This window comes from Diadema antillarum, unplaced genomic scaffold (assembly GCF_040938485.1).
Source record: "Diadema antillarum isolate AM-2024a unplaced genomic scaffold, OU_Dant_1.0 seq00001091_RagTag, whole genome shotgun sequence".
NCBI classification, from domain to species: Eukaryota; Metazoa; Echinodermata; class Echinoidea; order Diadematoida; family Diadematidae; genus Diadema; species Diadema antillarum.
In genome coordinates this window covers 156,491-183,523 of record NW_027271910.1, presented here as the reverse complement: position 1 = coordinate 183,523, position 27,033 = coordinate 156,491, and the positions used below count along the sequence as shown (strand labels likewise).

Genomic DNA, 27,033 nt, shown 5'->3' with positions numbered 1-27,033 from the left:
AGTATCATCATTAAAAAAAAAGTGATATGACTCTGCAAATACAGGTGCTTTCAAAACATAATGAATGTTGGTTGTAAAGAGTACATGACATGTTGTTTAACTTGTCAGTATTCTGGATGTTATATTGCATAACAAAAATCTGACATGTACGTTTTAATATAAGGTTATCTTTGTACAATGTACTTTAATTTTTTTCTCCTTAAATTTGTATTCATATAGTGTTTAATAGTCAGATATATCATGTATGCTTCTCAATGAAGGAAACAGTAAACTTTGTCATACTTTCTCTTTTTCTTTAAAGCTACATGTAAATGAAACACAAATATATATATGTTGATTATCAAAAGTGAATGCAGCAAAATAAGTAAAATAAAACACATCAGTGAAAGTTTGTAGAATATTGGACAATAAGGACAAAAGTTATCTCTTTTTTTTTTTGGGGGGGGGGGGGGGAGAGGGGGGCAAAAGTTACACTGACTATCAGAGAAAAGAATATGGCTCCAGTCACATACAAATGTATATGCACAAGCACACATGAAATTAATAGTTTCTGAAGATCAATTTCTGGAATGCCATGCAAAAACAGTTAATTCTTGTGTATGGACACACATAAAATATCTATGGCAATGCAAAAATCAATAATGCTTGAATTGAAAAAAAAAAAAAATCTTGTGATAAATCGTCTGCTGGACATGAGTAAATGGCACCCACACAAACACACACATACACACACACACAAAAAAAAAAAAAAACCTCCAGTTTTATAAAATCCCATAATGCACCTGGCCACTCTAGGTCCGCACACATGGGTGCCCAGGGTCACGCTGTTGTTGTTATTTAGGTTTGCCTGGTCTGGAGATTTACAGTCCTTCATTTGCAGAGTGGGCTTTTTTGGTTTGTTTGGTTTTTTGTCCATGTCTGAGCCGTGGTAGATAAAACCAATTTTTGTATTATGGGATGCCTAAACCAATAACTCCCATGTGTGAATACGGCGTATCATTCTAAAGCCTCCTTGTATCACTTTGGAAGCATGGTTTAACATCATGTCAGACATTCAGTATCTCTCTATGGGTGCGTTCATCAACTCTTTTTCTCGGCAGAAACAGGTTTTCCAAACAGCTTTCAAGGAATTTTTACGAGTTGATAAACGCAAAGCTGTTTTGAAAGCCCTTTCGGAAAGCCTTTTCGAAAGCCGCAAATTTGTGGCTTTCCAAACAGGTTTCCTAAACAGGTTTTCAGAAACCTGTTTGTAAAAGCCTTTTGAAGTTGATAAACGCAAAGCTGTTTTGAAACAGCTTTGTAGTATTGTACTGCAGTTACCAACAATGCATGCCTTATTATGACCTCTTCTCCTCGGGTCGAATTGTGCAATGCAGCTGTGCAGTGACAGGCCAGTTATCGTGTTCGCGAAGAGAGTTGATAAATGCAACTATTTTGGAAGCCGTTTCTGAAGGGCTTTGGAAAGGGCTTTGGAAAGCCGTTTAAACAGGGGAAAGTTGATAAATGCAGCCAAAGTCTCATGCCGCCACTCAGAAATATTTGAAGTATGTGCTAAACTGGAGCTGCCTCACAGATAGGAAGACAATTGATTCATGTGGCATTGCATCACGACTCGTCACTCTCAAAGGAAGATATGTCTTTATGATGGTAAATGCTTTTTGCTGTCCCTTCTTAGAAAACAAGCGGCACACTAATAGTACAGGGCTTTGGAAAGGGCTTTGGAAAGGGCTTTGGAAAGTCGTTTTAAACAGGGGGAAAGTTGATAAACGCAGCCTATGATACTACGATCCCTTATACAGTCATCACACCACTTCACGACCACACAAGATCACACACTAATAAACACCCTTCACACCTTCCCAAAGCTTTGTTTAGCAAAACAGGCCTTTGCATTTGCTGCTCCAAAATTATGGGAATATTTGCTGCATTTCTTTCAGAAAGCTTTTTAATATTCTACCATACAGTAGAGTATGTCAACATAACATTTGTGCAAGATAATACAAATATAAACTGCTTTTTGGGCATGGACTACCTTGATTCCCTAAGGATCTCACCTCCATGCTGGGACCCCAATCAACAATGCCCCCCAATAAAAGCAGTCTATATCTGTTTTATAGACCGAACATGACTACAAGAAAATTTATTTTAATAGTCGGTCGCAATCACGCTAGCCAAATCACACATCTGCACTTTCATAGACGTTTGCATTGTGATGGCATCGGACAAAGGTCATCTCTTATACCATGAAAGTCAAGCGTTGACAGTACATACACTGTACATTCCACTACCAGAGGGCAGTTTTGCACTCTGGGGCAGTTTGGGCACTATGAGGTTGAAGGCAACTGGTGAATTTATGCCCCAAGTCTTGAAAAATCAGAAAAAAAAAGATTGACCAAATGAGCAGGCACGACACTAACTTATTTTCTCTAGTGGCCCGTTCAGGCCTGTACAATCTTTAAATCTGATATTTTAGTGGCCCAAAAAAGTAATGAATTGACCTGAAATCGTCGGATGAAAATGATAAGGGCGTTAAGTTGCCACTAAACCCATAGTGTTCGATACAACTTAACGGCCTTCTCATTCTTAGCAGACGAAATGAAGGTGAATATAATAATCCATTTTGTATCATAGTTCCCTGATTGGGCCACTAAAAAATAACCTTTTCAGAAATTTGGTGGCTGAACATCAATTTTTGGTGGTCTATTGCAACGGACCACCACTATTGTCGATACTTGATGAGGTATGTAAAATTTTCTATGACTGCATGATTACTACACAATCATGATGAATGTAACAACAGAATCCTTGCAACTTTACGCTGAAGACGGCACCCACTCGTCATTTAATCACGGATCTATTTTAGGGGGCAGAGAGGGAAGGGAGGGAAAGAAAAAATAGAACGAAAAAGGGGTAGGAGAAACCGAGGAGGGGAAAGAGAGGGGAGTGGGGAGGAGATGATGAAATCTTCCAAGTGAAGTAGCAACATTCTCAGCGGCAACCTGTATCGCCATGACGTGCCAAATCCGCACGGATATTTTCGACGGCATGCCAGCGATAGCGACCTTCCGTGCGAGGCCATGAGGCCGTGGTATTCGCTTGACAGATGGGAGTGTGTGACTCCAAGGGCCCTCTCTTCAAATGGAACCGCACTGAACCTGGACAAAGCCCTGCCTCCCCCTTTTGCCAAAAGTGAGTGGGGGAGGGGGGAGAATGTTCACCATCTCCCCACAGCCTGGAAGTTCAGATGAGTAACCTTTGAGGACAACACTCTGCTCACATCACGGCTTTCCTGACAGAATCTCAGCTTGACATGTACTCAAGGCTGCTCATAGGCAGGAAAACAGTCTAGGGACGGTTGAGGGGTTGATTGGGGTAGAAGCCTTGACTCACACATCATAGATTGAACTTGATATGTTTGTCACAGCAGGACAGTGTGACATAATACACCATCACACCTATGTTCAATATTTACTCATATCCACATTTGGAAAGAAAATTCATAACTATGTAGGTGAAACAAACTACATGTATTTTCATTGACTTGAACAAACTACAGGTAAAATTTGCAACATAAGGGAAAACTCATCATTTTTTGATACCAGAATTTTTACAGCCTCCAAAAATGGAGAATTTCATAAGAATATATCTCAACATTTTCGCATACCTAGAAATAAATGCTATGTGTCTTTCCAGATAGGCCAATAACTACTTATTACTTAACTTTAATGGACTAGTCAAATGTAGTATCACAGCTCTTTTTCAAAACAGATATCGTCGCTGGGGTGACAAGACCTAATATATCTTTAAAAAGTCAAATGTTCAGGAGAGCACCCCCCCCCCTCAAAAAAAAAAAAAAAAAAAATGTGGCAGCCAAAGCAGTAATCAAATGGGACAGCCTTGTTTCCTTTGACATTCCATGGTCCACTTCATTTTGGGGGGTAACACAGCTACGCTGTGGACAGGACATCGCTTAACTGATTATCTGACCATTAATCCAAAAAAGTCATTTTCACCAAAATTTGAGATACAAGGTCTTGTCACCCCAGCGACGATATACAATACTGAAAAGGGAGTGCATCTTCCTCGATGCGATGAAACTCTGCTTACCTTGTCTTCGATGAGTAAAAGGAAGCCATTGCCGTGGTCAAGCTTCTTGAACATGTAATGTCGGATGAGGCTCTTGCTGTCCGTGTCCTGCCTGACGGACAGCGTGTACTGACCGGGGTGTGCCTCGCTCTCCCTGAGAAGGAGGTCGCCATTGGACGTCGACTGGTGGAGAACCTCCTCCGCCTTGGCTCGCGAAAGCTTCCCGAAGAACCAGACGGGCGGCAGAACTTGGCTGTACGCTATGTCGTCAGGGAGGAACCGATACTGAGGACAAGCAGAGAGAGAAAAAGGATTAATGATGGCATTAACAGTTTCATGTCAATTATTACAGCTCTATTTGACCATGTCAAGGTCCCTAAGGTGCTTTTCAATATTCTGGTCCCTGGCTAACCCCTTCTGTGTCAGGAACTTCTGAACAGTGCGTATGATGCTATGGCGTTTTCTGTGCTAATCGGCACTCACAACACACGAGGGATTAAACTCAAATCTGTACCTACACTTCCCTGCTGCCCCTGGCTGGAGATCATTTCAACCATGCAGTCATTATAGGTACCATACTCACTAAAATATAATTGGTTGGTAACCCTTTCCGTACCAGGAACTTTGGACAGTGGGTACAATGCTATGAGGTTTTCCATGCCAATCACCACTAAAAGCACACAAAAGGTTTAGGAGAAGTCTTGTGGATAGAGTGATATAGCTGGGCTTGAACCCTAAACGCGAAAACACGCTTGACAATCCATTTGACCCTGATATCTCTAAGTACCATGTTTTTGAGGGATACAATGTACATCTCAGCTCAGCTGAGAAAAGAGAAAGGTAAATATTCAGTCATCAATTGAGTCTGCAAAGAAGACTAACCACTCCACTGGCAATGGTTTTATTGAATCATTTTTTTTTTCAAGAAATTGGGACACATACACATATACCTGCGTCCACTATATCCTTCTAAATATTGGCAAGCATGCATCGAAATATACCCACACAGTAGGATATTATCTAATTGGCACAGCAATGTTAAACACTGAAAAAAATAAATATGTTAGTAGGTCAGTCATTTTGAGATGTTTATAGTGGAAAACACAAAATATCACAATATCACATGGATGAAATAGTGGCATGACTTTTTGTTCATTAACACCAAAGAGCAAAATATTGTACAAATTGAATTATCAAAAACAGCAAAATGGACATCTAACACATAGGGTGCATCAGACCAGGTCTTATCATTCCTACTATTGCACACAAATTATGATTCTGGTAACAATACTACAATATAATTTACATACCATGAAAGGTTCACATTTGGGAATTTGACACACATACAGTACACTAAAGTCATATTATACTTTACACTAATTTCTTCATGTCAACATCACACCATAAAATATGATAAAATACATACAAGTTAGCAAAGATTTTTGTATTCTTAATCATACAAAAAAGCCAGATTACTCAGTACTGGAATGATGCATTGCATTTAAAACAACCAGCACAATGTCTACTGCCACAAACGAACTGCCAAATATCATTTCAAGCTCAATTCATCATATCGAAAGTAATCAAACTTATTTTAATACTGCTTTCACATCTCAGAAATACAGTTCAAGGTTACAGGAAGCAAAATGCAGTTGATCAATAACACCCACAAACCTCACAAAACTACAGGCAAATCACACATATATCTACTACACAGAGATATCACATTCTTAGCAACATGATGGTGATTTGATTGATGTACTTGAAACTATTATCATACACTGCACTTCATTATCTGTGCACGGAATGCAGTACAGTTATGTTCTGGATTTAATTGCTCATACATGTAACATCATATTATACTGCTGCACTTGAAGTTTTATGATACCGGCTGGAGTATCGAACAGGCATGGCTGTTGTTTCACACTTGGCAGGATCAACATATGAATTTATGAACTTGGTTAATAATGTGTTCTTAACGCAAACAGTATGGGCATAGATCTTGATCAACATGGCGGCAGGGAGTGTAGCTGTCTCATCACAACCACCATGGCACGTTGCCCGCAGCAGAGATTACATTTAATCAGGGCAGACAAACTACATTTAGCTGTGCACCAGTTCACAGACAAATGCCTCTGTATGACATTCCCCATGTTGACAAACAGACAAATCAACATGACTGGAATGCGTATCAAAAAGCTGCCAGGGTAGTCTCTTAATTAAATCCCCTCAGCAACGTCACTTCCCCGCACGCTTCCCCTGTGAGCCTAAAGGAACAGCATGCATACATACATGTACAACGGAGCTTTATGACAGACATCCTGTTTTTCAAGATGGAATTGGACTCTTTCTCTTGAACCCTACCCCTTTTGCCCCTACCCCTACCCCTTTTCCCATCCCCTTCCCCCACCCCCTTCCCCTAGCAGTTAATACTAGCATTGACTCATCTCAATGATTATCCTTGCTACATGCAGTCTCAACTGTACAAATCACTCTATCTCTGAACAGTGTAATATTATCTTTCTGTCTGCCTCACTGAATAACCCCTAATCACAACCAAAGCCTACTTGTTTAGTTAGTGCTGGTTGTGATTTCTTCACAGGTTGAGTTCTCCATTAGTGTAGCCTTTGTCAAAGACTCCCTCGCCATGATAACTGGAAGAGAAGTGAGCCGAGGGTCCTCCCTGGAGACAGAGAGAAGCCACTATTGAGAGGCAAACCCTAGCCAGAAGACCCTTTGCCGACCCATCACAACTTCTTAACTTTACGTCTTTGAATTCAATACTGTAAAACGAGGAATGTTCGCGTGCATTTTAATTTCGCGAATGCCAAGATTCGCGAAATTAAAATGCACATGAAATTTCTTGTCTACACTAAATGCATTGAACGGCAGTGGCAAATCGCGAAAATTTCATGCCACGAAAAAGGCCGTCGGCTCCAATTCGCAAAAATTTCGTGCCACGAATATATCATGTTTTACAGTACCTCTTTATAACCCACTACAGCTTCTTTAATATATGCCTTTGAATTTAATACCAAATGTTAGTCCCTGCATTTGATAACAAAAATCACTACCAATCAGCCCTGCTCTAATAGTTTGAGAAGAGCATGCATTAGATATATATTATACAATTTGCACTGACAGCCAAAAGTTAACTCTATCAATTTCATTGATGGAAGCAACAAATTCAGACGAAGAGGTGTGCCTGGCTAGGAGAATGAAACCTAAATAATGCATGTGAGTTGAGGGAATACAGCCAATGTTAGTAGAACACAGAAGGAAAGGAAAATCAGACATGCCATTCAAAAGTCACATTATTTTTAGTAAGTTTTGGCACCGTCATTGCTGGTAAGGAAGACTACAACACTTTGTGATGCCACATCACCATGGAAAAGATATAAAGAAAATACAGAGAATATTCAATATTTTCACTTTCCTGGCAAAATCAAAGATCACTTGTGACTTTAATTCTATCAGAATGCAGGTGGCATATCACCCTTAAAGGGATCACAGAGTTTCTGTTGAGATGAGGCTTCAGGTTTCCAACATTTTTTGATGATGATTTTTATTTTTCTTAGATTATGACAAAACTCTTACAAAATATGACAGTGCATCCCATTCTAAGAGGATTTAAAAGTTTCTTTGATCAAAATTGGTTTTGAAACAGCTGAGATGTCCAATAGCAACGAGGTCCTAATAAAAGGCAAGATCCACTTTATTTCACTTTGTTTTTTGTTTTTATTTCAGTCATTTCAAAACCAATTTTCATAAAATAAACTTTTAATTCCTCTAGGAATTGTATGCTCTTTAATATATCATAAGTGGTTCCACTTATCTTGCAAAAAGTTAAAATCTGAATCTCCCATCTCAACCAAAACTATACCATCCCTTTAGCTAACTATATCTAGCTATAGCTTCTCATCAAGCAACAGTTGCACCAAAACTTTTACAATTCATAACTTTTCAACTGATTGTCTAATTTTCCTAAAACTTTGCAGATGTGTGATACTAGATACTAATATTGCTGCACTCACTCGATCTACGTATTTATTTGGGTTTCATTCCCCTTTACTGCAAAAGCCTTCTTGTGGCTTATGAATAATTATCACAATTGGAGATTTCAAAAGGCTCTGACACTGATGAGCCTGGCTTCAGATGGTTTTGCTTTTAATATGATTATCTGTGCTTATAAAAGCATGAGGGACATTAAAAAACATAGAAATGATATTCGACAAGTAGAAACAATTCCCTGAAATGGTAGGGTATCAAGATATCCAATATACACTTTTAATACCCTGACCAGATTAATTTTATTTGGCACGGGATATGCAACACTATTCTTTATGAAATCAAACTCTCTTGCGTTGGTCCTGCCACGGAAAGTCAGATTACTTTTGAGGGTTTTTTTCCCCATTTAGACTTTGTTTAAATGGTGTCTCCGGGTCTTATCAAAATCACAGTGGTTCATCATCAAAATCCCTTCATTTATTAATAAGTAAGAGTGATACATGATGCCATAGCTGTTTCACTTATACCTAACTGTTGATCTTTTTCAATATCCCCTTTAATCTACTGTGACCACTTTCTTTATGCAGCTTTTATAAACTAAACAAAAAAGAAAGAAAAAAAATGTGTTGAAAGGGGGAGTTTCATCCCCTCCCCACCCCCCCCCCCCCCCCCCCCCAAATAAAAGGGGGAAAAAAATAGAGAATGACAGACAGACAGATTAGTGAAACACATCAATGAAAGTTTGAGGAAAATCTGGCAATCCGTTCATAGCTTTGGTTAAGTCCATGTGCCGCAGTCTTCTGCTCTGATGTCTCCACACCAATTTGTGATAGTCTAAATTACTGTAAACGCGCAAAAGGCCAAATGCGGTACCAAAATCGGCCGCGGCTCGGCCTGGCCTTTTCTCGCTATAAACAAACTGGGCCATATGCGGTACCCAATTGCAACCAGCGCACTCCCAGTAATAATGGTTTGTTTACAAGCAGAGCGCCACTATGACAAAATATTGAAAGTTTTTAATTAAAAGCCCGGGCTGAGCCCTCAACTGTAAACAGACAGAATTGCGCGGCCGAGTACCGCAATTGAGGTCGGGCTCAGCCTAGCCCTGCACTGTAAACGGGGTCATAGAGAAAATGTAAAATGAATTTCGAAAAATATCACTTCCTGGGACATGGAAGAAGCACTTGACCTAGCTTTGCAAGATGGCATGGAGAATAATATCCGCCTTAACTTATCTCATTAATAGGTGACGGGAGAATACAGTCCCTTCATCAAAATGAAAAAAAAAAAGAGAAGGGGGGTGGAGTAATAACTTTTTCACTAAATTTCCATTTGAAATAAAATAAACAAGAATTTAAGTTAATGATATCCAAAGATACTGATAATATCATTGTGTCACCCATAAAAAAAAAGGTGTCATTTAAAAATCTTGTGACTCATTTCCCACAATGAGGATTTTTTATGCTACATTTGTACATTTGTTCACAATGGCTGGATTTATTAAACATAAACTTGGAGGTGCATTTCTCAAAACATAATAAACCCTCACCCCAAGGGGAAGGCATACACTATGACGTACTTCTTTTCTTCCATTTGACAGTTTATGTTTGTGCTATATTTGCAATGATGATAGCTCATAAAATGCTGCCGTGAAGTGAGAAGAGACTACAACCAGCCAAACCCAAATGAACGAGCAATATACACCAATAATTCCATTCATTGCGTGAGCTTACTCTGTGGCGCTAGAGCAATCCTCACACGCATAACTTGATTCCTTTCATTGAGGGACTCTGTTTAGATTCTGATGAACAACACAACTTCCGAGCGAAAACCGTTCTTGTTCTTCTCTTTCATTCTTTGCTGCCTTCTATATAATCATCCCTCACGCAACTACTACACTGCCACATATGTCTATTGTGGTACTAAACTAGATCATATTACTGTGATATATATTTTTTGGCACACACTTGTTTTGGTTTATCAAGCTCCTGAAACAACAAGCCAGAGAGCAGATATTTACTCAGCTTCCGCTATCATTTGTGTTATTTTACATTGATACATTCAAGCTTCTTTTTCAGTAAATAAACTCTGTGGCTTTTGTGTTTGTTTTCATGAAGAGATATAAGTCACGCACAAATTGTACAAAGTGCTAACTATGACTAAAAGCTGTTTTCCCTTTCATATTTTGTGCACATAAATAATGTGATCAAGAGTACTGTGCATGATCGCTTTTCATTTGATAGGCCCAACATATCATTCCTTTATTTTCACATCCAAGGATAACAAAATTTGAACAGAACAATCTAAATGATAAAAAGCACATGTACATACACAGGAATTTTGCAAACATACGAAGAAGAAGAAGAAGAAAAAAGAAGGTAAAGACTAATCACTGAAAAGGGGGGCATTTCATGAAGCATTTTGCAAGACACTTTTTTTCTGACATATTCGCTCTCAGCCAATCAGATGCAAGGATTTTATTAGCTAATAGTATGTCAGAAAAAAAAAAATCTGACAGAATGCTTCATGAAATGCCCCCCCCCCCATGTACAAAAGGCCCCAGTGTTTGTTATCTTGACACAGATAATCTATGTTCATGCATTGAACTGACTGTTTTCAGCAATTTTGATGATCTTGCTGTTGTTTTCATAGTTCTTAATGATATAGACTGAATCCCCCCACTCTCTGTAGCTTGATAAGCCCTCCTGTCTTTTTTTATTTTACAATACTCATCCCCAAACATGAATTGACACAATGTACTTATACCCTAAATAAATAGGGATGCAGCAAGCCCAGCTCCAGAGAGAAACAGTCTAGAATTCAAAACACCACAAGAGTGTTTTCTTGTCATTATCATTATCAATGCAATGAGTCATATGACCTTCAAAACTTCGTTCAAGCATGGTGTAACTGGGCAGATCATGAGGAGGGCAAGCTCAGTTTAACTTTCCAGCTTTAATAGTTAGTCAACATAGAACTAAACTGTGACCATTATATAGAGTTCATTGGCCTTCTTACATTATATTCTGGCCCCATTGCATGTTATATCACATCCTACTCAGAATTATTTTTCTCTTTTTTATTCTCTTAAAGTCTCGATTCTGCAAAAAATTTGTGTGTGTTATGGCACACAAGGACTCATCAGTCAAGAGATTACAAAGAATATTTTCAAGTACTTGAGCGTAGGTAAGATCAGAGTCGATATAATATTCCCAAGAAGACGGACACTTTCATCCTTGGAGAGGGGCGCTGGCTGGGAGACGGTGCCAATGAAAACACTTGGTGCTCAAGATCGTTAAAGGCAAACATTTTCTCACGGACTCGACAACGGTTTGCCTCCAGTTGCGGCTTGAGATTTCTTGCGACGCCATGTGTAACATCCACAGGATGAGCACCGCTCTTATCAGTGTTTGTTCACGGCTCTCGCCTCGTGCTTTCGGAGCATAAGGAGCTCCAGCGTAAGTGGAAATATTTTCATTGCAGAAATCGAGCCCTGTCTAAATAAGTTTCAAACTACATCATTGAAGTATAAGTGGAGCACAGAAAACTAATATACCGTCCTCGCACAATGTACAAACATGGCTCACTGTGCAATGAATGCCACATTGTTATGTACAATAAGCTGTCTTCTAATTCTTTCTTTAAATTGTAATAAATCATGCATTCATGAATACCATTTTCACTTTCAACAACGTTGTGTAATGTCATGAGATACTGCCTGCTTATTCTTTTCTCTACCACAAAATGATAATTTCTTTTTCTTTCTGAGCAACTGAATTGCCATGGGAAACATACTTTAATATCCTAATAATGAATACTTAAGAATGCAAGAGCCATTATTGATAATACATAATGTACACATAGACAAAGAGTGTCACTTTTCATACAGACTTGAATATAAGGAGATGCCAAGTTTCAAGTGTGCCACATTAGATTTTGTGTGTACAAACACAGTTACCATGAACTTAAGATGGATCGAGAGATTAAGACCGATTACAATAACATATTACTGACTGGAATGACAAGGATGTCCAGGTTTACATATCCTCCATCAAAGCTTCACTTGATATACCACATCCGGAGTTCAAATGACTTCTCGGGTTTAAAAGACCATGCTAGGTTCAAGCATAATTTTCATAGAACGGAACACAATGCAGAATGGAATAACTGAATGTTCACTGAGATCACACAAGAAATAAGATAGAATGGAATTTTGAAGATTTATGTGTTTTCACAGAACAGCATGATCAGTCACAAAACAACACATATGATGCAATGCCAAAATAGATGATGTCACCACCTAACAAATATTCCATCAGTTCTTCCAAAAAAATTGTGTAAATATCATGCTTTTGCTGGACAGTTTTTAACAACGACCCTCCTCCCTAGGACTGACAACGTTGATTTACTACATCAATTGCCCTCTTTGATTTCACACCAAAAAGGGAAATTAAATGAATATCTATGTGTAGGTAACTGGAGAGATTTAAGATATAGTGATGACATAATCTTCTCTTGTTTTTGCATCTGTGATATTACTGCTCTACATTAACTGCTTGATATCAAAATGTGCAAACCTTTCACATTCATGATTTTCTAACTTTGCATCCAGTTTTAATCTATCCGAAGATTCAAATTTACTGTAAAACCAGAAGCATTTGCAACATGAAACTTTTGTGAATTGGCGACTAGCATTCAGTGCACTGTGTCCACAAAAACTTTCATGTGCATTTTACTTTCATGTATCGGGTCTCCATGCCAAAAGCTTCATGCACGCAGAAATTTCTGGTTGTATGGTACTCTGTGTCACAAAGTCACCCAGAATATGTATAGTTTCTCTTGACGTTTCTCTTTAAACTTGAAAAAACCTGGATATTCTGCATATACAATGTATGTGCAATACTTACGTGTGAATTATCTGTGTATTGTTCATGTAACGAGTCGGTGAACGAGTCCCCTCTTCTCCGGCTCATCGGACCGCCTGGTGAGGCCGAGTACTGCTGCAGGTGACCCGGAGAGCTCTTTCGCCTACTCCGCAACGGTTTGCCAATGTTGTGCTTTCGCATCGACTCCTTTTGCACGATGTCTGCCAACAGCTCCTGTTGCCCCGGCAACAGCCTCCCCTGGTCTGGAGCCTCGCCCTGTTGATACAAGAGAGGGAAGACGGAAGGAACGAACAAAAGAGAACAGGAGAAAATGAAAAGGATTAGACAGAAGAAATGGGAATTATTGATGAGCAATTGGATTGTTATGTTACAGCTCTTAAAGGCTGTGTTCCATCTCACAAGCTATACATTCAGGTTAAAATTCAACCCATTGAGGACTGACTGATTTTGCTACAACAGGTATTTCCCATAGACTCCTGCCCAAGTATACTTGGGACTCGACCTCAACAAGTTAAAAGAAAACAGGGGTCAGATTGAACTGTGCCACAACAAGCCAGACCACGCCAAGGTGGTATGGGGTGGTTCTGTCAGGAAGCTTTCAGTTTCCTCTACTGAGGCACGCCTTCTGAGGCATTCTTTTGGATACCTTGCTAAAAAAAAATGTCTACAAAGTTTTGTGAAACTTTATCATTGGAGGAAATCAGCACATATGATGTCATATTCCCTCAATCATTTTTATAGAAGTCCTGTCACAGTCCTGTCAAATCATATTCAGCTTCAAGTGCTTTCCTTTGAAATTATTGGATGACCTCCTATGTACCCATCGGGTATGTAAAAAATTTACTCACCAGCTGGTATTCACATTACTTGTTTTCAATGGAACATATTTTCATTATCAAGTAAATATTGTTGTCAGGTATATATTCAACACAAGATGAATATAGACAAAACAAAACAAAACATGGTTATTACTTATCTTAATGCACTGATATGAAACAACTGCTTATAGTGACAATTCTATGTACTAAAATCACACACAAAGTCAACACAGGGATGCATTTAGTCTGCTTTATGATGTGAAATGTCATTATGGCACATTTTGCTTTGGCAATGATGTGGACCACCATCGGTTCCAATTTGCAATAATGTAATGAGGCAAATATTTCTTGCTTTACAGTAATGCCCCGGCTCCAACTCTGGCTTGCTCTATACATGTACATGCTTTGAAATCTCGAGTCTGAACACACCCTGAGGTAATGAGTGACAGTGATCATTATAATGTATCAGTTAAATGTCACTTTTGCAATGAGGAACACCCCCCCCCCCCCCCCCCCCCCCCGCTCAAGTCCAGAAAAGCTGTTCAATCAATGAACTAAATTTCCATGCACCTTGCACATTATGTACACACTGTCACAGGACCTGTTTGAATTCTACGCTTCACCAACATCTGCATTCAAAGTTTGGTGAGCACTTCAAATGACGAAGAATGTCTGTTGACAAGTCACTGCTTTTTATACTGTATGTATAGTATGCATTCCACACATCTGTAGATCAGGTACTAGAGTTTTAATTAGCTTTGCATTTTAATAGGTTCGTAAAATACTCTTCTTATAGCTCTCTTCAGAAAATCAGTCACAGTACTAGGTACAATTTGTATGCACTTTATCACATTGCTTACCGGGTATTCTATCTCTTCCTAGTTCTTCAACCTTCTTAATGTACAACGATACAATGTATGTTATTCTCTTCATATGTCCCTCTGCACCTCAGAATAGGCCACTAGATCGATGGCGCATTACAAATGCTGTACTCATTATTGTTATTATTATTATAAATATCTCTCTTAGCCCCGCCCTCATCTCTCTCTCTCTCCAAAGAAAAAAATAAAAAATAAACCATTAAACTCTACCGGGACTGCCAATCTCTGTAGATCAAACGTACCGATGCACATTAAACAAGCAAACGCACATCAAACAAGCAAACACACAAACATTATTTTGAAGCCAAACAAAATCACATTCTAATCTTTAAAAAAAAAAGAAAAAAAAGGGAAATTGCACATCATACTTTGCAAGCTACAGTGTATTTCTTCAATAATTTTTTTTTTTTAAATATTCAAAAAACCTCATTTTTGACGAAGAAAAAAAAATTCATGCATATACAAAATATGTACCCTACTGTAAAAGTGGAAATTTTCGCGGTGTTGAAATTTTCGCGCATTTCGCGCAACCAGAAACTTGCGTGAAAATAAAAGCACGCAAATATTTTTGTTTGCCATATGTTCCAGTAGATGATGTCTTGATTCCACGGAATTAAAAACACATGAAACTCTTCTTACCGGTTCAAGCGCGAAAAATTTGTCACGCAAAAATATCCACTTTTACAGTTAGTTGGCAGCTGGGCATATCATGCAACTTTCACTGTTTATTATTAGAATAATCTTACAGGAGTAGGCCTCATTCCCAGGTTGGGAAATGAAGTATGACAAATCCAAAGTTATGACACATTCCACCCACAAGTCTCTGCAGTGCCTTCCAAAGCCTTACAAAGAAAGAGCAGAGCTCTACCGCAGTCCGCAGATCTCTACACAACATTTTTCAGTCCTTCTCATCTTTTTTTTGATCAGGACTAACAGATGTTCAGCTACACGTACACTGTACATAAACGGTCTTAACCCTGAATACTTGTGTGCATGAACAAAGTTCTATACATTAAAGGTCCAGTTATACCTGTGGGAGCAGTAATCTAAAAAATTTTCAAGATATCACATTTGACACATGTAGGTCTGTTGTATCCCAAAACATCCTACCGTATAAAATTTTCGCAATAAAGCCTAAAATACAAGGAGATATCAGTATTTTTCTTAATAAACCATAACTGTACACAGTTTAGTCTGGAAGCATTTTTATCATAGCTATAGTTCACGTTTGAGTATTTAACGATACTCAACATCGATAATACAGATTCAAATTTTTACAACGGTTGTTTCTATCCCTAACTCACATCTTAGAACTATTTTAAAGCACTAATGCTGGGTTTTTGTTTCATCTGCAAATGGTAAATTATGCCTTTAATATACAGACTTACATGTACATGTAGCTGTCATCACGGAGGTGAGAGACTGCTGTCGTACAGTAATATCACTACCGCGCAAGAACCACATCAAAAGTAATCTTCAATGACAAAAAATCCCCTAGGTAAAATTGATCCCATATCAATATTTACTACTTTTATGTTGATATCATATCACATCTCCATACTGTCTCCTTATCACCTTCCTTATCTGTTCATTGCATTTTCTTCTTTCCAATAGATAGCCAAAGATGCTTTTTAAAGAATGTCACTTTTGAATCTGCACAGCAATGTTAAAGGCATAATTTACCATATTTGCAGATGAAACAAAAAACCAACATTAGTGCTTTAAAACAGTTCCAAAATGTGAGTTTGGGACAGAAATAACCACTATAAAAATTTGAATTTGTATAATTAATGTTAAGTATTGTTAAATACACAAATTTAATATGAACAATACTTACATGTTTAATAAAAGTGTTGCCAGACTAAACTGTCTACAGTTATGGTTTAATGAGAAAAATACTGATATCTCCTTATATTTTAGGCTTTATTGCGAAAATTCTTAGATGGTAGTATGTTTTGTGATACAACTGACCTACACATATGCATCAAATGTAACATCTTGAACATTTTTAAAATCACTTCTCCCAAAGGTAAAAAGGACCTTTAAGGTGGAAACTACAACTTCCATTCATTCACAGATCTTTCAAGACAGAGATGGCTGATACCAGTGCTTGACTTCTCCTGAAGTTGATTGCTGATTGATTTGAGAAGGTACTGACATCAGCGGAGTCACAATCACATGACCAAGTTGGCTGCCTTGAAGAACCCTTACACTTGTACATTGATGTATCAGGTGATTTACGCGCAGGGTGGGGGGGGGGGGGGGGGGTTCTTATCATTTGCGAGACTTTTGCTCAAAAACCTTAAACGAGTCTGCATGCCTCTTTTGTCAATAGTGTCATTGCCATAATCAAGTGATCTCTTTTTCTTCAGAGACACGTGATATCTCTATACACTTGTATGAAGCCAGCCAATTGCATACAGTTGCACGCAAATCCTGTTTGGATAGATGCAGTTACAAAACATGAGCCGGTCTTTAACAAGGTGATTTATGATCTTTATAAGCCCAAGACCATCAGGAAGAATTCATAATAGCAAGAAGACAGCTCCTAGTAAGTTTAGCAAAATATCACCAAACAAACATGTACAAATGTAATGCAGCCTATTGCTAATTTTAAGTTTTAAACCTAACAAAAATGCACAATTGTGGCAAGGTCATTATCAAAATTATTTGAGAAACTTTTTTTTCTGTCACAAGGCTATTAAAATGCCTTAAAGTTCACTTCAATTTTTCTCGTCCACACATTGCTGAAATCACAGTCCCTGAGAGTTGACCAAAGCAGAGACATTTGATGCCTTTACAAACAGACGCAGACTTCAGATTTGGCATGAAAATTTGCTTCGCAAGTATGACTTTGCGTGTGGGCTTTTTGTTTTTTTAATTACACTTTTTTTCACCCCACAGATTCTGCATCGACAACATATGGAGTGAGGCAGGGCCAAGATAAGCTCACCATGTACAACAAGGCAATCGCCAAATTGTGTCTCGCCCATTCGCGTACAAGGAATTAATATTTTTTATAACTCCCAGAAGTTAATTGACCTGCTTATGACCTTTGACCTTGTGGTGACCTTCAATACCCTAAGGGACATTTACCATCCAAGTTTGGTCACAAATGGACAAAGGGATCAAAAGTAATGAGCCATAATCGAAACGCGGCATAAAAACTTAACATTGGGCCCTAAAAATTTGTTGACCCCTTTCTGTGACCTTTGACCTTGTGATGACCTTTAACTCCCCAAGGGACATCTACCGTCCAAGTTTGGTCACAAACGGACATAGGGATCAAAAGTTATGAGCCACAATCAAAACGCGCCCTAAAGTTTGTTGACCCCTGTCTGTGACCTTTGACCTTGTGACGACCTTCACCTCCCCAAGAGACATGTTCCATTAAAGTTTGGTCACAAACGGACAAAGGGATCAAAAGTTATGAGCCATAAACGAAATGCACCCTAAAGACTTAACACTGGGCCCTAAAAGTTCGTTGACCCCTGTCTGTAACCTTTGACCTTGTGGTTACCTTCAACTTCCCAAGAGACATCTACCATCACCCAAGTTTGATTGCCATTGTAGCAACATGTGCTGAGTTATGTGTGATAAGAGAGTCTTGCAAGTAAACTTTAACGTATGACCTCAAATGACCTTTGACCTTATCATGTGACCTCTTACGGCACCATAACATGAAGGTACCCCCAGTGCATCCATCACCCAAGTTTGATTGCTATTGTAGCAACATGTGTCGAGTTACGAGTGATAAGAGAGTCTTGCAAGTAAACTTTAACGTATGACCTCAAATGACCTTTGACCTTATCCTGTGACCTCCAATGGCACCATAACATGAAGGTACCCCCAGTGCATCTATGACCCAAGTTAGGTTGTAATCCAAGCAACTTATGTGAAGTTATTTGTCAAAAGAGAGTCTTGCAGGTAAACTTTAACATGGAAAAGAGGGTCTTGCACATACCCTTTAATATATGACCTCAAATGACCTTTGACCTCATCACATGACCTCTGACAACACCATAACATGAAGATACCCCTAGTGCTTCTATCACCCAAGTGTGGCTGCCATTGCTGTAACAGTTGCCAAGTTATGCATCATAAGAGAGTCTTGCAGGTAAACTTTAACATTTGTGACAGACGACGGACGGACGACGGACGACGGACGACGGACGGACGACGGACGGACGACGGACGGACGCCATTTGGATCCCTTAGTCTCGCCTTCACCTCCGGTGGGCGAGACAAAAACACATTATGATACACTCTGTAACATAAAACTGGATTCTGTCCAATACGTGCTATCAAAGTAATGAACTAACACACATGTACAAATATGGTTAACTAGAAATGGCTGCCTTAATCTAAATGAATGCTTGATATGAAGTTGACCCTTGTTATCCATCTATTTTGCCATGACACAGAAGAAAAATAAAGCTTGGAATTTAATGGAAGGGTTCAATATGGCACCTATACATTAAAGGCATCATTCACCATTTGCAGATGAAACAAAAACCCACCTTTAGTGCTTCAAAATAGTTCTTAAATGTGAATTAAGGAATAGAAATAACCAATGTAAAAGTTTTAATCACTATAATTACTGCTAAGTATTGTTAAATATACAATATGTGAACAATTTAGTTACAATAAAATTGTTTCTAGACTTAACTGTCTACAGTTATGGTTTAGTGAGAAAGATAGTGATATCTCCATATATTTTAGGTTTTATTGCAAAATGTTATATGGTAAGATGTTTTGTGATATGGGCATCAAATGTGATAACTCAAACATTTTTTAAATCAAATTTAGGAACCAGATAACTGGTAAAGTTTCATTCAAAACAAAATAAAGCGCTTGCTCATATCACTGGGTGTTTTTTTCACTTCCTTCGGCATAAAATATCAAAAGAGATGTAGTCTTTGGCAAAGTGTACTTTTATGTTCACTTTTCAGAAACTCCCACAACCACTCATGGGCTCTCTGTATACGCAGATGAATTAACTCCAAATATTCTACTAAAGTTCTTTGTTCTCATTCTAACATTCTAACTATAACTTTACAGTTGTACTAGGCCTCTTTAAAAGTACTTTAAAAACACATTTCCGGGGGCATTCACCTTTAAATTGCAGTTCCTAGCTTGGCATTTAATATGCTAATTGCAGGTTTATATGTGACGTCTTTACAAATGTAATGTGTTGCTAGGAAGACAGATAATCGTAACCTTAGAATGGTCACTTGGGTAGTACAATGTATGTGATGGCTTTATAAGCTCTTTAAAAACAAAGAAGTTTCTGTCTTGCCATAAAGCAAAAGCAATCTGTACTTCATAAGGCTCAGGAAACCAATCAAACGAAAACAAAACCATAACCAAAGAGTACGTCAATTGTATTGTACTTCCTGTTTGGATCCAGTCAACACTGATACAGCATGACCGTGTGAGGCATTACAACAAGTTGTAACACAAGTAATATGAAAGTGAAATTCAACCTTTGCTGAATGCACAGTTTTTCAACAGTATTCAATTCAAGTTGCCACTTCTTATATATCAGCTAGATCATATTTGAACTGAATCCGTTCTAATGCTAAAATGAAATAAAATTCAAGAAATGCCCACAAAATCTCTCTTTAAACTTGTTGGTCGATCTACTGAAATCTGGTGTGCACTATTTGAAGAGCATGAAAAATACTCACTTTAATTTTGGTTTATGAAGTGAGCACTTTTAGAGAAAAGAGAGTTACAGTACATTTACATCCTCCAATGCATAACATAAAGAGCACTTTCACACTGGCAAGAAGTCTAATTTGTGAATGTGTTTAGAAACACATTGCACCAAATGCCTGTTTGCAGTCTGAACAGGGTCCATCTTGTAAGCACGACAAAGGAGATGGGGCTACAAAACTTGGCAGTGCAGTCTCTTTTCCCACATTAAAACAATGTACATACACATCAGGGTTTGACATGTACCTGTAGCAATACTGTTTCTGCATACAGGCATATAAAATACACACATGGAACATTGGATACAGCATTATGAACATACATACTTATTACATACATTCATACAGTAAGATACATAATACTAATTGACTATTTATGCCAAAATCCCAAGTTTGACGAGTATGGGAAATAATTGTTACATGGAATGTCATTGGAAGCTGGGGATCATTGAATAGACTCACTTCAGTGTCTTTCAGACACTGTAACATGTTTTGTTAGTCACACACAGCAAAAGCTTGAGTAAAATCAACTTCTTGCGCAAGTCTCATGGGGGTAAACCCCTCAGAGCCCTGAAGAGGTGTACAGCTACTTACTGCCACAGTTTGTTTGTGTTGGAATTCGTGACCTGACACAAACTCTATTGTGTGTGCTTTTCTCACCATGTACAATTACCCTAGGACAGTCTGCTGGGGTGTAACTGCAGGTACCATGTAGGTGGTTCTCCCTGACAGAGAAGGTAAACAAAGTTTTCAGCACTGCCCTGAACATGGTCAAAAACCAGCCTGGTTTATGAATACCATGCATTTCCTTCTTCCACACAGTTTATCTATGTATGGCAAAATCTACAGCAAGCATGCATATTTCAAGGACAGATTATTTGAGCTTTCCTTAATGGCCTGTCAAATTAACAACAATTATTGTATTTGCTGCAAAAGAAAATAAGTGATGAACCTAGACATTGTAAGAAGTCGGGGTAAGTGAATTGGTTTTACTTGGAATTTGAGCAAACTGCCAAAAATTGTGCAACACGAGCAAACACGGAAATTTCTGCATGTTTCAGTTCTATTAAGCTGATTGTTTTCTCAAGTATATGAATGTACTTCTGACAGACCATTTGATAATAGAATATCCTTCTCCTCAAACGATGGCAAGGAGGAGCATTAATGGAAATTACTCACAGCAGTAACATTGATGAGTCAAGCTAGTTTCTATGTCATATGGGACATTGTACAATGAAGCTTGGGATACCGTACACGTTTTCCCCTCCCTCACATATCAGATCTTTTTCTCTGACACCTTCAAATAGGCATCAACCAAAACATTTCATAAAAATTATTCTTTGGTATCAAGACAGCACATACAAATCCATTCTTGAAATTGAGGGGTACAAAGCTTTGTAATGGAGCTTTAATACAGTAAAGTAATAATGTAAAGAATGCAGAGTCACACAAATCCATACTTAGGCACGCAGCAATGATAAGAAAAAAGGGTCAATGAACAATGGAACAATGCAAATGAATGTTAGTGTATCCACATGTATTATATATTCTACAGATATTGCCTTTTCAGAGGTAAAAACAGTATAATATAAACACTTCACATTCCCACAGGAGTTATATTTTCCTCAAGATACATTACAAGTACATGATTTAATTTTCCTGAACCACACAGTGCTAAGGGAAAATATTGTCTCAACGGGAAAATATCATATCAAGGGGAAAATATAACTCCCAAGGGACTGTCAAGCATTATATTACACAATGGACAAGGCAATACTTGCTATAAATATCATATGCTTAACATACAAAATTGAAGTAATATAAGCATTCATTCTAGCCCCATCATGTCAGCAGCCAGTCAAAGTCTGGAACTAAATTGCCTGAAGTGACATCACTGCAGGCAACATAATGCAGTACTGTTAGTCATGTGATTGCATTATGACCAATCACTGACCAGTATTTATGTAAACCATTCAACAATTATCATAAAATGCTTACATAAAGTGAGGAGTATACCGTTAGATCATATTGTTAACAGACACCTTTTTCTTCAACTACATTGTACCCTACATACCCACTTCATCACAAAGAAAATTATATTAGTTCTTTGATTTCTAAACTGTGCCCTCCGAAAAAAGGAAAAAAAAAACTAACAAAACAAAACCAACAGTCATTTTGGTCAAGGTTCAGTGTCAACATATTCTTCTAGATCTACATGTACAATGTACTTCCTGCCCAGTCTACTGAGAGAATCAGCAAGTTTTCACGCATAGGTACCAAACAATAGCAGAGATATCCAGCTGTGTACAATTCATGCCACAAACTGGTTCCCACTGGCACATACAGCTAGAAGATTGTGAAAACCTGAGAGTACAACGTAAAGATAAATGACTACTGTCATGAATCCTACGGGTACATGCAAAGTGAAACCAGCCAATAATGTCTTTACCGAATTTGTTCAAAATCATCCAATATACAGCATGCATCTCATATTGCATTACAGTACAGTAGTCTCCGCTTTAAAGGGATGGTATAGGTTTGGTTGAGATGAGGTTTCAGGTTTCTAACTTTTTTGGAAGATAATGAGAAACCTCTCCTGAAATATGAAAGATCATGTACATGAAGGCCTAATCCTTACAGGAATTTAAAGTTTATTTGATGAAAATTGGTTCTGAAATGGCCAAGATATCCAAAACAAAGCAATCCTAATAAACGGTGGGACCCACCTTTTATTGGGATCGCTTTGTTTTACTTTGTTTTTAGATATCTCAGCCATTTCAAAATAATTTTCATCGAATAAACTTTTATTTCCTCCTAGAATAGTATGCTCTATTTACATGTCATACAGTGGTTTCTAGGTATCTTGCAAAAAGTCAAAAGCTGAATCACCATCTCGACCAATACCATACCATTAGTGTCTGGCAGAATATTTCTTACCCGATTAAGCAAAGTACCCAATTAGGCGGAGAGTACTGTAAATCTTGTATCAGTTTCTTGGTCTCATTTATCATACAGTTTGTTGCTGTTTTGTTTTGTTTGGTCACAAATTACAATCAACACTGTGTGTGTATGTGCATATGTGTGCGAATTGTCACACACACACACACACACATGGTATACTGTATAGGCCTATACCATATAGTTTGTATTTAGGGAGCCTGATTTTTTACGCATCGCAACTTCCCGATATTTCATGAGTGGACTAATTTGTGATCGTGGAGTACAGTAATGAATAGAGAAATGAATTAATGTACATTGCATTCACGTTGGGATTATAGTTGATATTTTCATCAGTGTGTTAAATTCGCAAACAGCACAGGTCATGAAATTCCCAATAAATAAAAACCCTGCAAAACATGAGTACAAAATGTATGATACAGTGTATAGCATGCTAGTTCTTAACTTTTTCAAGCAAAGGAGAAACAATACCAGGCACTGATTCATTCACTCACATGAACAAACTTTGTATTCACTGATGTAATTTTGCGCTACTCACCCTTGCAAGAGTTAAAATTCGAATCCTCCAGTTTTCTCTTTCTTCATTTGACGTTACCTAGAGAAAGGGCATAAAAAAGGTCAAGACAAACTTAGGATGACTCTGAAAAGTGCTACATACCTTTTAAAGTTCAATATCCCTTTGGCAAATGGCATAGAATTTTGCATTGTGGCAGAATCATGTCCCCCAATATTGTGTATGAAATCTTATGGTAATACATATGAGAACACTTTTTAAAGAAATGAAAAACTAACACCATATATCACTTGAGAATATGCTCCCACGGAGGTTTGTACGGATGATAATAATGGTTGCATTTTTTTTGGGGGGGGGTCCAAATATATTCATTGAAAATCTATATTAATTCTCTTCAAACCATAAATAAGCTTCCAGTTTTATCATTCTGATGAAAGGTTTGACTTTACCTATCTCTACAACATACCAGTTTATGAAAGGAATCTAAATTTTGATGGTTGAAGAAGGGTCAATACCCTTCACTAATACTCTTTTCGGACATAATTGACCCTTTCGAAGTCATACTGTACATGCATTGTACATACAGCACAGAATGATTGCTCATCTAATACTACTTGGATCTGTTTATGCCAGATGTGAGATATTTTGTCTTAGGACAGGCACTGGATATATCAGAGCAATACAGCAATTGCAAAATGAATTATTCAAAATACATGGAATCTAAGAGATTGTATCTTATAGATTAATAGAACAAATTACAAATTCTACCAGCAGAGTTTTTCCTTGTTTATTTTCAATTCATTCTGAAATAATTGGTCTAAATATTCCCTGGAAAAGATGTTGATTATTTCTCCTCTCCTTTTTATCCATCTTCCTTTCTAGCTATTTACCTATCTTTCTTTTTTTCTTTCTTTCTATTTATTCATCTATCTCCCTTTGTGTTCCATTCCATAGTACAGCATGATATGCAGAGAGATATTCACTGTAGACGAGCAAAATTAACAAAACACACACACACACACACACACACACACACACACACACTCACACACACACAGACACACACACACACACACACACACACACACAAACACACACACACAAAACATCTACAGTATGATGTGAGAGAAAAAAATTGGAACAATGGTTGTGAAAATGAGATTTTCAAGCCATGGCCTGAACAATAGAACCCATTAAAATGCAAGAAAATAGGGGGTTATGGTCTATTAAATAATATGACTCCTTTGTTGATACCATTGATCGCCAAGTCTGTGCAAAGAGTACGTACCTAGACTTTTACATGAGAAATGAAATGAGAGAGGAAGTTCAAATTGAAAATTTCTGTTGCATGAACATGAGTCACAGTACATATCTAGTGTATCCAGTGGATATAAAGCAAAAATAGTGACACTGGAAGAACAAAAAAATATCAGTGCAAAAGTTGAGAGCCAGACAGTAATTACATTAAACTGCACAAAATCAGTGTTTTGGTTGAGTGCTAGACAGTCTTCACAATAAAATGCCACTTTGTTTTAAAGTTGACTTTAACAGCAAAATAAATTGATCAAACAAACATGACAGAAATTTCAATACAGTTAATACATGTGCATAATGAATGAAGTTCAGGTTTTTCAAGCTGAACAAGTTTCCATGAAAAGGTATATTTATCACAACCCCCATGCATGGTAATTAGATTTGGCAATAATGCTAGTTATTCACACCTTTATGGTGGGTTTGTATGTCAAATTAAGAAATATTGATATTATATTGGATGGCAATGAATGGGATGCCAGGGAATCATGCATGAGTTAGGGCCAATGTTGCATGAATCGAAGATGAGTGTAATATTACCTGGTATTTCATGAATTAAAGCCATGCAATATAATTATTATAATCTATAATCATTATCTAGAGAAGTCTCAAACTGTAAAATGTGCTGTACTTCTACTAGATTCAACTCTGCACTAAAAAAGGAGCAACTTGCACTTGCGTATGTAGCAAGATGTTTGCGCACTTGTGAACTGTAACAAGAGTTTGCACACCTAGGACAGTAGCAAGCGTTTGCAATCTCAATAAGTGCTTGCGCAACAGATGAGACAAAACACTGTGTATTATTACACGGCCACTAACAAAGTTAGCCTATGGGGAATTAACACATTGGCTGATGCGTTTTCATCAATATGTCCTCTACTGCACAGTAAAAATAGAGTGCACAAGAATATACATGCATTTTTAATGCACTGCTATTAAAAATGTCCTATATAGATGACAATATGTCATCCTGAACAATCCCTTCCTTTGTGAGCTTATCTTTACTCAATTAAAATCAAAACTCTGCAATACTTAAATGCAAAGGATATTGTTTGTTCCTGATATCACTTCAAAAGATGGCAGACTCCTGCATTTTTTTCTTCTAAAATGGGAACGAATTGTATTAATGAATCTTTAATTTCGAAGGATTGACATAAAAGAGTTAAAATGTTTTGAAAATAATTGTGACTTCTATGTAGATATCGCACATTTTTGTAGATGTTATTTCAAAAGTATATATTTCTATCTCTTTTACACTTTGTACACTTTTGAAGGAAAAATGAAAAAAAAAATCAAATCATATCAAATTGAAACTGAAAGAGAACATCTCTCAATGATTTGTAGGCAGAGATCTTCACCGCATTAAAAAAAAATGCATTGTGTAAAAGCCACAGACATCACTCTTCGTTAAAAACTGTTTCATTTTAATATGTCCGACTTGACTTTAGACTTCCGCTGGTCCATGTGATTTCACAATGTTCATAAAAGTCAACTTGAAAGCAGAGTGGACTTTCTCTTCTCCACTTACCACTTTGATCTAGCACCAAACAATTATTAACACCTTATCATGTAGTAACTAAATCATAAGGTCAACGATCCTTTCGATATTCAGTAGCTCATCTTTGGAATCAGCTCCCTAATGATATCAGAGAATGTTCATCACTAGATCAGTTCAGGTCTCTATTGAAATCTCATTTGTTTGTAAAATAATTTTCATTGTTATGTAAATTATTCAATGATGTGTTTCAGGTTGATATATAATTTTCCTTTTCTGTTGTTTTTGTGCGTTCTTTTACATGTATCTGTCTTTTCTCGCTTCTAAAAAAAGCACTTTATCAGAGACTTAAATGTAAT

At 37.6% G+C, this 27,033-nt stretch overlaps 1 protein-coding gene across 3 annotated transcripts in view; it reads right to left on the bottom strand.

Moving 5' to 3' along the window:
* Positions 1 to 27,033, bottom strand: part of LOC139743524 (uncharacterized) — a 79,587-nt gene that overhangs the window by 28,271 nt on the left and 24,283 nt on the right. For all 3 annotated transcript variants that reach the window (XM_071654002.1, XM_071654004.1, XM_071654003.1), the window contains exons 4-6: positions 23,893 to 23,949; positions 13,002 to 13,235; positions 4,108 to 4,371 (exon numbers count right to left, since the gene is read on the bottom strand). In XM_071654002.1, the coding sequence (XP_071510103.1) occupies positions 4,108 to 4,371; positions 13,002 to 13,235; positions 23,893 to 23,949 (555 nt within the window). The remainder of the gene's footprint in view (positions 1 to 4,107; positions 4,372 to 13,001; positions 13,236 to 23,892; positions 23,950 to 27,033) is intronic.